This window comes from Canis lupus, chromosome 23, assembly GCF_003254725.2.
Source record: "Canis lupus dingo isolate Sandy chromosome 23, ASM325472v2, whole genome shotgun sequence".
Lineage (NCBI taxonomy): Eukaryota > Metazoa > Chordata > Mammalia > Carnivora > Canidae > Canis > Canis lupus.
Window position 1 is genome coordinate 12,329,091 of NC_064265.1, and position 12,873 is coordinate 12,341,963.

At 36.0% G+C, this 12,873-nt stretch overlaps 1 protein-coding gene across 1 annotated transcript in view; it reads left to right on the forward strand.

The window, feature by feature from the left end:
- The window catches only part of DYNC1LI1 (dynein cytoplasmic 1 light intermediate chain 1), a 48,372-nt gene that overhangs the window by 19,960 nt on the left and 15,539 nt on the right, over positions 1-12,873 (forward strand). The window contains exons 3-6 of the mRNA XM_025461109.3: positions 4,204-4,320; positions 5,107-5,337; positions 7,212-7,381; positions 10,049-10,142. Coding sequence (XP_025316894.1) covers positions 4,204-4,320; positions 5,107-5,337; positions 7,212-7,381; positions 10,049-10,142 — 612 coding nt within the window. The remainder of the gene's footprint in view (positions 1-4,203; positions 4,321-5,106; positions 5,338-7,211; positions 7,382-10,048; positions 10,143-12,873) is intronic.

A 12,873-nucleotide genomic window follows, 5' to 3' on the forward strand; every position in this document is an offset into this window, starting at 1 on the left:
TTTCAGATGTAGAGTTCAGTAATTCATCAGTTGAATATAACACCCAGTGTTCATCACACGTGCCTTCCTTAATGCCCATCACCCAGTAATCCCATGCCTCTACCCTACCCAAGCAACCTTCAGTTTGTTTCCTGGAGTTAAGAGTCTCTCATGGTTTGTTCCCCTCTCTGATTACTTCCCATTCAGTTTTCCCTTCCTTCTCCTATGATCCTCTGCACTAAAGAACCACTTAATAATATTACCAACAGAAAAAAAAAAAAATTACCAACAGAGATAACCAAATCAGTGACTATTTCTAGGTAATATTATTGTGGTTTGGATTCTTTTGCTTATGCTTATCCACAAGTATGTTTTTTTAATTCAGAAACCTTTATATTTAAGTCATTTGAAATATTAAAAAGAAGTTGAAATAAATCCATCTGATTTTGGGTGTTTTTTAAGATATCTTTTTATTTTCTAACATCCAAAATAGGAATTAAGGAGAAAAGATAAATTCTGCGTTATATATATTTTTTTTTATTTTTATTTTTATTTATTTTTTTATTTATTTATGATAGTCACAGAGAGAGAGAGACAGAGAGACAGAGACAGAGACACAGGCAGAGGGAGAAGCAGGCTCCATGCACCGGGAGCCTGATGTGGGATTGGATCCCGGGTCTCCAGGATCGCACCCTGGGCCAAAGACAGGCGCCAAACTGCTGCGCCACCCAGGGATCCCAATTCTGCGTTATATTAAATGAAATTTTATCTGACTACCACCTATTTTTGTGGATGCGTATGCACTATAAAAAATTCTCATTGAACATTTCATTGCTAATTTAAGCTTCTATAATATGTAACATTGTTTCTGTGGGATAATCAGTTTTCAGTTGGTGTAAATTTCACTTATAGGACTCCTTTCAGGAAAGTAGCCTGTCCTAAGAGAAATCTTTTTTTTTTTTTCCATAAGAGAAATCTTGATTATTTTCTTTCTAGTTCTAGAATGAACTCAGATTTTTTTTTAATTAATAAATTTTGGGGTTTTTATTTTTTAGAGAGAGAGTACATATGCACAAGTGGTGTTGGGGGGAGGTGGTGCAGGGGGAGAGGGAGAGAGAGAATGGTAAGCAGATTCCACGTTCAAAACTGAGCCAAAATTAAGAGTCAGACACACAACTGAGTCTCCCAGGTGTCCCAATAAACTGTTTTTTTAGAGCAGTTTTAGGTTCACAGCAAAATTGAGTGGGAAATTCAGAGAATTTCTGAATATCCCCTGTCCCCACATCTATACAACCTCTCCCTGACCTTGACACATCGTTATCCCCTAAAGTCCATTGTTTATGTGAGGGTTCATTGTTGGTGTTGTACATTATATGGGTTTTGACAAATCTATAATGACACGTAGCTGCCATTGCAGTATCATGCAGAATAGTTTCATTGCCCTAAAAATTCTGTGCTCTGCCTATTCAGGCTCTTTAAAAAGAAGTTTTCACAGATCTCAACACATGGTGATTTAAATTATTGTGTCCAGTGCTCTTGCATATGACAGAACTAGATATAAATGCTTTAAATTCTTTTTGTTTATAGTTCTTGAACAACTACTTGAAAACATAAATGCCATAAAAATTATAGGGTTGATAAAAACCAAATTAGCAATCAGTATAACAAATGATGTTTTGCTGAAATTAAATGCCAGTATTAGGTTTAATAGGAGCACTTACATATTTTTCACTGGTTTACTTTATTATTTCCATTTTAAGCATGGGGGGATCATCATGGGAATAATCATTGTTGTTATAGATATTACTATTTTCAACCCAATCTGTTCTTTTGTTGGACTATTTTAATGGTACACTGCAAAAGTAGCACTGAAAAAATATTTATTTAATGACAAGTTCTTTATTGCCAGTTTAAGGTGATATTTATTGCTATGAAGTGTTTGGAAATCATTCATAAATGTAGTCTGGCCAGTACAACTGAATATAGTACTAACCACTCTGGGATATTATTATTTTTTTTTTTTTTTGAGTTTGACAGGTGTGTGTGTCCTCTCTCTTCTCCATGCTATCTGCATTACTTGGCTTCAGCTTGTCACTAATAGGATTATAAATACATACGCAGAAGTGAGTACAGCAATCTTGTGGCAGCATTTACATCTAAAGATGGTCATTCAGAAGATCTGAGATATACATAATTTTTTTAAGTTTAACCTGAAAATTAAAACAACTTTTAAATTTTCAGAGAACTCATGAATGAATATTCTCTAGGAATAAGTCCTTAGATCTAAGAAACTCATCTTTATTATAAGTACTATTAAAATTATATTTCTTTTTTAAAATTATTTATTTATTTATTTATTTATGTATGTATGTATGTATGTATGTATGTATGATAGTCACAGAGAGAGAGAGAGAGAGGCAGAGACACAGGCAGAGGGAGAAGCAGGCTCCATGCACCGGGAGCCTGATGTGGGATTCGATCCCGGGTCTCCAGGATCGCGCCCTGGGCCAAAGGCAGGCACTAAACCGCTGCGCCACCCAGGGATCCCTTAAAATTATATTTCTAATAACTAAGTTCATGAGACAATAATACATAGTATTTAAATAGATTTACAATATTTTAAAAATCCACACCAAAACATTGAATAGCTAGCCTAGTTTTAAACTTTTTAAGCTTGTTCCAAGTGTAAGTCACATACTTTTTTGCTATCAATGTTCTTAAGTTCTTTATTTTAATTCAAACAGTATTAACATACTGTTATATTAGTTTATTAGTGTTAGTTTATATTAGTGTTAATTAGTGTTAGTTTATATTAGTGTTATATTAGTTTCAGATGTACAATAGAGTGATTCAGCAATTCTGTACATTACTCAGTGCTCATCATGATAAATGTGCACTCTTAATCCCCTTCATCTATTTCACGCGTCCTCTCTACCTCCCCTCTGATAACCACCTGTTTGTTCTCTATAGTTAAGAATCTGTTTCTTGCTCTCTCTTTTTTTCCTTTGCTAATTTGGATTCTTAAATTCTACATATGAATGAAATTGTATGGTATTTGTCTTTCTCTGACTTATTTTGCCTAGCATTATACTCTCTAGCTCCATCCACATTGTTGCAGATGGCAAGATTTCATTCTTTTATGGTTGAATACAGTTCCACTGTATGTATATATGTACCACATCTTCTTTATCCACTCATCAATGGGCACTTGGGCTGCTTCCATAGTTTGACTATTGTAAGTAATGCTGCAATAAACATAGGGGCGTCTGTATCCCTTTGAATTAATGCTTTTGTATTTTTCGGTAAACGCCCAGTAGTGCAATTACTGGTTGGGAGACTAGTTCCATTTTTAACTTTTTGAGGAGCCTCCATACTGTTTTCCACAGTGCTGTCTATACCAGTTTGTATTCCCACAACAGTGCAGTGAGGGTTCCTTTTTCTCCATATCCTTGCCAACACTTGTTTCTTGTGTTTTTGCTATTAATCTGTTTTAAGTCTACATTTTGTCTGTTCTACATTCCCTCTACCCTTGTTCTTGTTCAATTTACTATCCCCTTTCCTTTACTAATATTTCTTATGACTTCATGGTTTTGGTGAGGCTATAGTCTCAATTCCCCGCTCTGGTCAGTTTTGATATACTATCCATCCTCCATGAGTGGCTCATGGCTGAGCACATGACCCAAACTGGGGCAATTAAGAGTCTTTACCTAAGATTCTTCAGACTGAAAGCCAGTGGAGAGTGTCTTTTGTTCTTTGTGAATTAACCTGGGATGGCATAAGAGTTGAATTTCCTGAGGGGCACCTGGGTAGCTTAGTGGTAGAGCATCTGCCTTTGGCTCCGGTCATCATCCTGGGGTCCTGGGATCGAGTCCTACATCGGGCTCCCCATAGGGAGCCTGCTTCTCCCTCTGCCTATGTCTCTGCCTCTCTCCATGTCTCTCATGAGTAAATAAAATCATTTTTTTTTTTATTGAATTACCTGAAAAATACCCACAGTGGAAGCCATTTGTAATAGGATAGAACAAGACTTAACAGGAAGGGCAAAGATACTAGGACAAAGAATCTTGGAGATGAAGTCTGCATCTTCAGCTGTATAATTATTTAAGTATCGTCCATCAAATTACCTTTTTGTTAAAGTTAGTTCTAGTTGGGTTTTTCACTTGACACTAAAATCATCCTTAAATAATCCATATTATAATTAAAAAGAGTTGTTCTTTTTTACAGGTGAAGATGGAGCTGGAAAAACAAGCTTAATAAGAAAAATTCAGGGAATAGAAGAGTACAAGAAAGGAAGAGGGTTGGAATATTTGTATTTAAATGTTCATGATGAAGACAGGGATGGTGAGTATCATTTATATGTAAAACAAATTTCCTGAGGCCTTTCTGAGAGCACTGCTGCTCATATTAGTGACTTTTCTTAGTGTGTCATTTTTCAGTAGGAGTCCTAGTCTTTCATGCTAGTCAGTGAATAGTTATGTGCAGGCATATTTTAATTAGTTTGGAATTGAAATTCATATAGTGATTTTTTTTTTAACATCTTAAGGTAGTCTGGTGTGCAGACTAGCTTTCTTGCTATCCTTGACGAATCTAAATTTTTCAGTTAACTGCCCCCTCAGATAGTGAAATAATAGTATCCTAGTGTTGTTTTGTTGACTCCCTTTTCACCATCTCATTTTGTCACAAAAATGTCATCTACTCCCCAGCTTTTTTCAGTCAGCCATTTTTTCTTGTATACATCACTTGCCTTCTCATTTTTGTGTATGATATCTTGAATATGAATGGCTATCTCTGCTGTTAAGAAGAGAGAGATATTTTGATGCTAAGAATAGAAACGTAATGCACTCTGTTCATTTGGCGTGAGAAATAAGTAGAGGCTGCTGGTGTTCTATGTTGGCAGTTAAATCATTTTCCTGAATGTTTGTTAGGCCTTTACTAAATTGTTGGATGGGACCTAAGTGGTTGAACCTGTCATCTAGGTCTGACTTCTAAATTGGGGACCTAAGTGGTTGGACCTGTCAGAGGAGACCTCTTCTGTGGAGGTGCCCTAAAATACCAAGTAGTATTGTTAGTTGGATAATGAAATAACTTAATCTTGTTGCCTTAGTAACTTTCTTTTGTCTGTTATAGATCAAACAAGATGTAATGTATGGATCTTAGATGGAGACTTGTATCACAAGGGCCTCCTTAAATTTTCACTGGATGCCATTTCTCTGAAGGACACTCTAGTTATGCTGGTTGTGGATATGTCAAAGCCTTGGACTGCTTTGGATTCTCTACAGAAATGGGCAAGTGTTGTTAGAGAACATATTGACAAATTGAAAATTCCTCCTGAAGAAATGAAAGAAATGGAACAAAAGTGTGAGTAGTCTAGAAATACTAATACAGATTTCAAACACTTGATGTCCTAGCAACCATAATTGTAGGAATTTTTGACTTTGAATAAGGTTCAATGAAAGACATGTGACTACTGCTTTTGAAATTCAATTTGGTGTGCTAGGTTTTTTTTTTTTTTTTGCTAGGTTTTAATGTAGTTTTAAATTGGAAACCTATACATAATGGTAGACTCTTTAGTAGAGGTGCCTTTTCTCCTTTGCCAAAAGGCCATAAATGTTTGTTTTGAGAAGTAGGTCTTTAGGGTTAAAAAAATGTTTAAATCTTTCTTCAGCTGTTCATTTTCAGCAGTTTTCATTTCTTAATAAGTGGAGCAATTTTATCAGCCTTGTCAAAATGAAATGTGCCCCCAAAATGTTAACACAAAGATGTTAAGCTGGTTTTATGATTTACAAAATACATATTTTGTACCTACCCTTCTAAATTGGAAATTTTCAAGCGAATTATGAAAACGATATAGGTCATTTCTAACAAATCATAAGCCAGTTGTCACAGTTCTTAATTTCACTGAGAGCTCTTCATTTGCCAATGTTGTACTTTGCTTAAGAAAATGTAGAGATGGAATGCTGCTTTTCTTTGTTATGTGAGCTGATTATAATTTTTAGGGGAAAATTGACAGCTTACTGGAATTTGTATGCTAGGAAATTATAGAGGATTAGGAGAACATAGGTCCTTAGTCACTGAAAAAAAATGTGTAACTGCTTTTACTCTATAGACTGTCTTTCCTGTCGGCCATTGCCTAGGTCTTTTATTCCCTAAATTTACACAATAGCAGCGATTCTCAATTTATGGGCCTGGGACCAGCAGCATCAGCATCAATCAGTACAGCTGGGAACTTGTCAGAAATAATGCATTCTTGGGTCCCACCCTAAACTCAGTCAGTTACTCTATTGCCTTCTAAAACTTGAGAACCACTGTTAGATTTCAGCCTCTGATTTGAAGGGTAATAGCTACCAGGTCTGCTAAGGTTGTATGCATGCTGCTGTGTTCCTGGAGGAACTGCACTCAGCTGTTCAGGGTTCTCTTTTCCCTGACCCCATGTAAATTTAAGACAGTTTTCCTCCTCTGTGGCTCTGTGTAGAATTCCCTCATACACTGTTTTAATCCTGTGCTATGGATAATTTGTTTCCAGTTTGTTATTTTGCTTTTAAACATGGAAAGCAGCCTTATATAGAAATCCTGCATCGCTGATTATTTCCTTGATAATTGCTCAAAGAGTAATAATCATTGAGTCAAGGTATACGTTGTTAAGGCCCTTAATACATTCCCATTAACTTTTTGTTAAGTGAAAGTTTTGACAGACTTGCAAATGAATTCTAAAAATTTATCAGCATTGGTAGTATCTCATTAATTCTTACCAGGGATACAGAGTGAATATGGCCCAGCATTACACCTAGGTAAAAAGGAGACCTGAGTAAAGGATTTAGAAAAAAGAATGTTGGAAAATCACCTAGGTCTGACTTCTAAATTGTGGAACACTGCCCCACCACCACACACACACTATTTGTTTATCCCCTTAGTGCCCTCTGTGAATTAGAGAACGTAGAGAGGCAAAACTAGATAGTGACGTACCTAAAGTAATTCGTACAGACAGAATCAGGCTTGCATTGAACCCCAACTCATTGAAGCCACTCAGTGTAATAATCTGCCTCCTCATAATTAATGTGGATCTCCTCTTTCTGTCTTATCTTTGAAACAGATTTCTCAAACCCTTTTTGTTTCTTAACATAAGACTGTATATAAAGCCTCAAAATACATATTTAGATTATGGTAGAAAAAACTACCTGCTGAAATAAAGCAGTCTCTAAACTATGTGTTAAATTGTTTACCTTGATTTTCAGTGATTAGAGACTTCCAAGAATATGTAGAGCCCGGAGAAGATTTTCCAGCCTCTCCTCAGAGAAGAAATACTGGGTCACAGGAAGACAAAGACGACAGTGTGGTTTTACCCCTGGGTGCGGATACACTTACACATAACTTGGGCATCCCAGTACTAGTAGTTTGCACAAAGGTTAGCTTCCTTCCTAGAGATTCTACTACTGGTGTTAACCAAGGGTGAACAACTGTTTTGTTTTCCAGCCTCCTTTTAGAGTTGTCACACTAACTTTTCTAGATAATTTTTCTTAACAAATAGAAATAATATTTTAAAATATTGAATGATAATCACATGTTGGTTATGTGATCTTAATCATAGTTTCCTTTTTTTTTAATCATAGTTTCCTTAAAAGAAAACGTTACTTCAGATATTCTGTGATTGAGTTTCATATTCCTAATTTCAATTAGACTTCAATGTCCAGTCAATTGAGTAGAAATAAATACAGGAAAGATGATAATTTCAGTATTAATTTTTATAAAATACTTTCCAGGGATCCCTGGGTGGCGCAGCGGTTTGGCGCCTGCCTTTGGCCCAGGGCGCGATCCTGGAGACCCAGGATCGAATCCCACGTCGGGCTCCCGGTGCATGGAGCCTGCTTCTCCCTCTGCCTGTGTCTCTGCCTCTCTCTCTCTCTCTCTCTCTGTGACTATCATAAATAAATAAAAATTAAAAAAAAAAAAATACTTTCCACATTAAATTGTGATATACTAATATCCTAATAGCAGAAGATTATGCACTTAAAATCGACTTAAACACCTACTGGCACTCATTATGTAAACTTAATATGCAGTTATCAAGGTCTTTTTATTTATTCACTAAGGAGGTTCTGATAAGATTGCTGTTACCAAATTCTGTTTAGTTCCATCACTGTATATACTTTATGATAACATCAAATCTCCTTTAAAAAATAATTTCTAACTCAAGTTCATCTTCTTCCCATATGGTCCTAAGTAGTATCTTTATTGTTTGTAAGTCATGGAATGGTTTAGGAAATGACAGAACATATAAACCTTTTTGTGATCTAAAATTATTAATGTTTTTTATAACATGTAACAATTTGCACATGTAATTGAAGGGAGGTATGGCACTTACTCATCTTTGTAATGAAAATGATAAAAAAATTTAATCTAGCTTAAGTTTTATTTTAAACACTACAAAAATTATAACAAAGGGATGGGGTAGCATTTAAAACAAAATTTGTTATCTGCTTTTCAAATAGTGGTTGTGCTTTTCAAATAAGTAGTTGTTACTTGCACCTTTTCTGTAAAACTTTTTAAATTCACACACTAGAATTATTTTGTGTGTGGTTTTTGTTTTATTTTGTTTGACAAAGAGCTGTTTATTGGTAGATACTTCCCCATTTTACACTACAACTTGCCTCTTATAAAAACCTCTTATTTTTCAAAGGAAAAATGTTAAGTTTAAAGGGACCTGAATTAGTATCAAATGAGTCAGATTCATAAAATTTTCAAGCCAAAAGAGCTTATTAGCCAGCCATCAGTTGTGTATTAGCTCAGAACCTTTTAAAATGTGTAGGGGGATGGGAGAGGTGTCTTAGGATGGAGAAATAATGGTGGTTCAATTCTACCTAAAGAGTCTGGAAACTGAGATTCAGAGAGACTAAGTGTCTTGCCTTAAGTCCAGATCCTCATATTTCATTTAAAAAATGTTTTTACTAAACTATTATGTTTCACCAAAATTGTCATAAGTCAATATAATTATAAATATATAACTATATATAATAATTATAAATATCTTTAGTAATATGAAATAATTACTCTGTGTTCTATAAAATGGACAAACATGCTGTATCATGATTATACAGAGACTCTTGTATGATGTATATATGCATAGCAAAAAATTACATATCAGATTTGACCCCAAATTAATATTAAATATAATGAACATTATTAAATGGTTACTTTTAGATTTCACACCTTCAATTCCAAAAGGTGTTGAAGTAATTTGTATATGTTTTATTTTTTGTAACATTTTTCTGTAGCTAGCAGAATTAAGAATTGTTTCATTGACTGTACAAGTGACAGTTCAAAAATAGCCTGTCATTTCCCCTACCTTCTTTTTTTTTTTTTTTTTTTTGCTGTTGATAAGATTGTAGTAAGAGTAAACAAAAGAACCAGAAAAGAGGGCAGCCCCAGTGGCGCAGCGGTTTAGCGCTGCCTGCAGCCCAGGGCATGATTCTGGAGACCCAGGATCGAGTACCGCATCGGGCTCCCTGCATGGGGCCTGCTTCTCCCTCTGCCTGTGTCTCTGCCTGCCTCTCTCTCTCTCTGAATGAGTAAATAAATAAATCTTAAAAAAAAAAAAAAAAAAAAAAAAAGAACCAGAAAAGAAATGAAGGTCAATTAAGAAGTTACCAGATAAACAGGAAGCAAAGAGGAAATAGAGAAAGGTACAGACTCCTAGATATACCGTGTTTTATAGAACTGGCATAGAGTTTAGATCTTTAAAACTTCAAGTCAAAAGGAGTTGAGTCAGCAAGTATGAGCGACCATTTGTTTGTCCTGTTACTCTTCATTCCTTTATGTACCAAAACTTTGATGTTTTCAATATTCAATAGAACGTGGACATCAATACTTTTTTTAAAAAATTATTCGTTAGTCTTGACTGCAACTGAAAGAATCTAGACAGATAGGAGTAATTGATATTCTAATATTCAGTCACCATATCAGAGTGGTAGTTTTGTGATATTCCCCCACCCAAAACTGAACTGTTTAAATCATTATATTTAACTTTGATTAAAGTTAATGTTGTTGGTTTTTTAAAATTATTTTAACTCAACAGTGTGATGCCATTAGTGTATTGGAAAAAGAACATGACTACAGAGATGAGCATTTTGATTTTATTCAGTCACATATCCGGAAGTTTTGTTTACAATGTATCCTTTTACTACATTGATCGGTGCAGTTGTACCTTAACCTGTTTGTTTGCTTTTTTTAATTAAGAGAATTACATTGATGGACTTTAGAAATTCCATAAACTTTTTTCCTTCTGCTTCTGGTTTGAAATATCATTTTAGCTCCCAAATCATTTACATCTGGGTATTTTGAGTTATAAAAGCAAGTGTTGAAATATATAACTTTGATTTGCTGTGTTTTAAAGGATTATCAGTCTTTTGTGGAAAATTTTAATGAGTTGGTGTTGTAAACATTCTGATTGCAAAGCAGTGTTCATTTATTGGGAGTGGTGGTCGGGCAAGATCAATATTTAGGTTTGTGTGTTCTCATTTTTTAATATGTTCGCTATGTTACCATCTCCACCCATAGTCTAAAGCAGTGGTTTCAAAATCTGACTGTACCCTGCTTAAGGTTTACTGAATCGGAACATTTCAAGATGAGGCTGAAGAATCTCTTTTATTTATTTATTTTTAAGACTTTATTTATTTATTTATTTATTTATTTATTTATTTATTTATTTATTTATTTGAGAGAGAGTGAGAGAGCACAAGTAGGGGGAGCGGCAGAGGGAGAGGCAGAAGCAGACACCCTATTGAGCCTGATGTTGGGCTCAATCCCAGGACCCTGGGATCATGACCTGAGCTGGAGGCGGACGCTTAACCAACTGAGCCACCCAGGTGCCCCGAATCTCTGCTTTTAAAAAAGCTTTCTAGGTGCTTTTGATGATCACAAAGTTAGAAAACCTATTACAAGGCATCTTGTCTAGGTTGCAAGGATTAGAGGAGCCACTGAATAACAATAATGATTAAAAGAAGAATAAAGTGAGGGTTGTAAATGAAAGCTTTTAAGAGAATTTGCTATTGAAAACTTTGTCACTTGGGAATCCCTGGGCGGCTCAGCAGTTTGGCGCCTTCCTTTGGCCCAGAGCATGATCCTGGAGTCCTGGGATCGAGTCCCACATTGGGCTCCCTGCATGGAGCCTGCTTCTCCCTCTGCCTGTGTCTCTGCCTCTCTGTCTCTCTCTGTTTCTCTAATGAATAAATGAATAAAATCTTTATAAAAAAAAAAAGAAAGAAAGAAAACTTTGTCACAGCTTGAGTGCACTGAGGAGAGCTGTTCTCACCTACTCCTCCTGGTTGCATTCCTGAAGCAAAGCTTTTGGGTCTGAAAAATGAAGAAATGACGACATTAGGAGAAGATAGGAATCATAAGTAATGTATACATGTTTATAGGGTCTGTAGTTTTTCGTTTTCATTAATGGACACTTAATTAAAGGACCACTGAAACCTAGCTGGATAATGAATAAGATCACTTGACACTGGCAGTTTCCCTTCCCCCTTTTCACCTCAGTACTTTGTCCTTTCCGTGGCCCTTTCTTTTCTCCTGTCATTTAATAGTTGACTTGGATTGAATTGAAGGGTATTGGTCTACAAAAAGAAGACAAAAAGTGGGAGTAATTGAAGTAGATGTCTATAGAGTTTTTTGTTATCTTTGAAGATTAGCACATTTGGCAACAGGCAGTCTTTTTTTTTTTTTTTTTAAGATTTTATTTATTTATTTGACGGAGAGAGTACAAGCAGGGAGAGCAGCAGACAGGGAGAGGGAGAAACAGGCTCCCCACTGAACAGGGAACTAAATGTGGGGGCTCCATCCCAGGACTCTGAGCTCATGATCTGAGCTAAAGGAAGACACTTAACTGACTGAGACATTTAGGCACCTCAACAAGCAGTCTCTTTAAACATTTATTTAATGCTGTTCTTGAAAATGTACATACAGAAATGTAATCAGGAAGGAAGACTGTCCACTAAAATAACTACAGACAGGGTTCCTGGGTGGCTCAGTGGGTTAGGCATCTGCCTTTGACTCAGGTCATGATCCCAGGGTCCTATGATTGAGTCCCATGTCAGGCTTCCTGTTCAGCAGGGAGCCTGCTTCTCCCTCTCCTGCTCCCCCTGCTTGTGCTCACTCTCTTTGTCAAATAAATAAAATCTTTAAAGGGGCACCTGGGTGGCTTAGCGGTTGAGCATGTGCCTTTGACTCAGGTCATGATCCTGGGGTCCTGGGATCGAGTTCTGCATCAGGCTCCCCACAGGGAGCCTGCTTTTCCCTCTGCCTATATCTCTGCCTGTGTGTATCTCTCATGAATAAATAAAAAATTTAAAAGTCTTATAAAAAATAAAATATTTTTTAATAAAATCTTTAAAAAATAAATTAACTAAAATAAAATAATTACAGACCTTGAGTAGAGCCCACTGATTTTAGAATACAAACTGAGAAGTCACTTCAAGATGGTGAGGGGTGTGTGTGTTTATCTGTGTGAAGGCAACAGTTCAAAATCATCTTTAAGTTTTGTAAATGTTTCCTGCAATGCAAATTTGTCAGCTATTTCATAAATTGGTTCTCATGAGAAAAGATCACTCGTTAATGAAAAGTTCACACAGTTAAGCTTTTACTTAAGATGTTTGTTTCTATCAAGTTTTATAAGCCATATTTAGCGATACCACTCATAGATTCATAAGCCTTGGTTCATACTCATGAGTAGCCCAGCTCAGAAGTAGAAGTTTGACCATTCCCAACATTTCTCCTTGATCTGAGTCATCATCTCAGGACATAGTGGGCAGTACTAGAGCATGGTCCTTAGCAGTGGCTGTAGAATTTCTGATAGCCACTCTGACCACACCTCATCTGTCAGTAGTCATGTTGCCCCTTTTC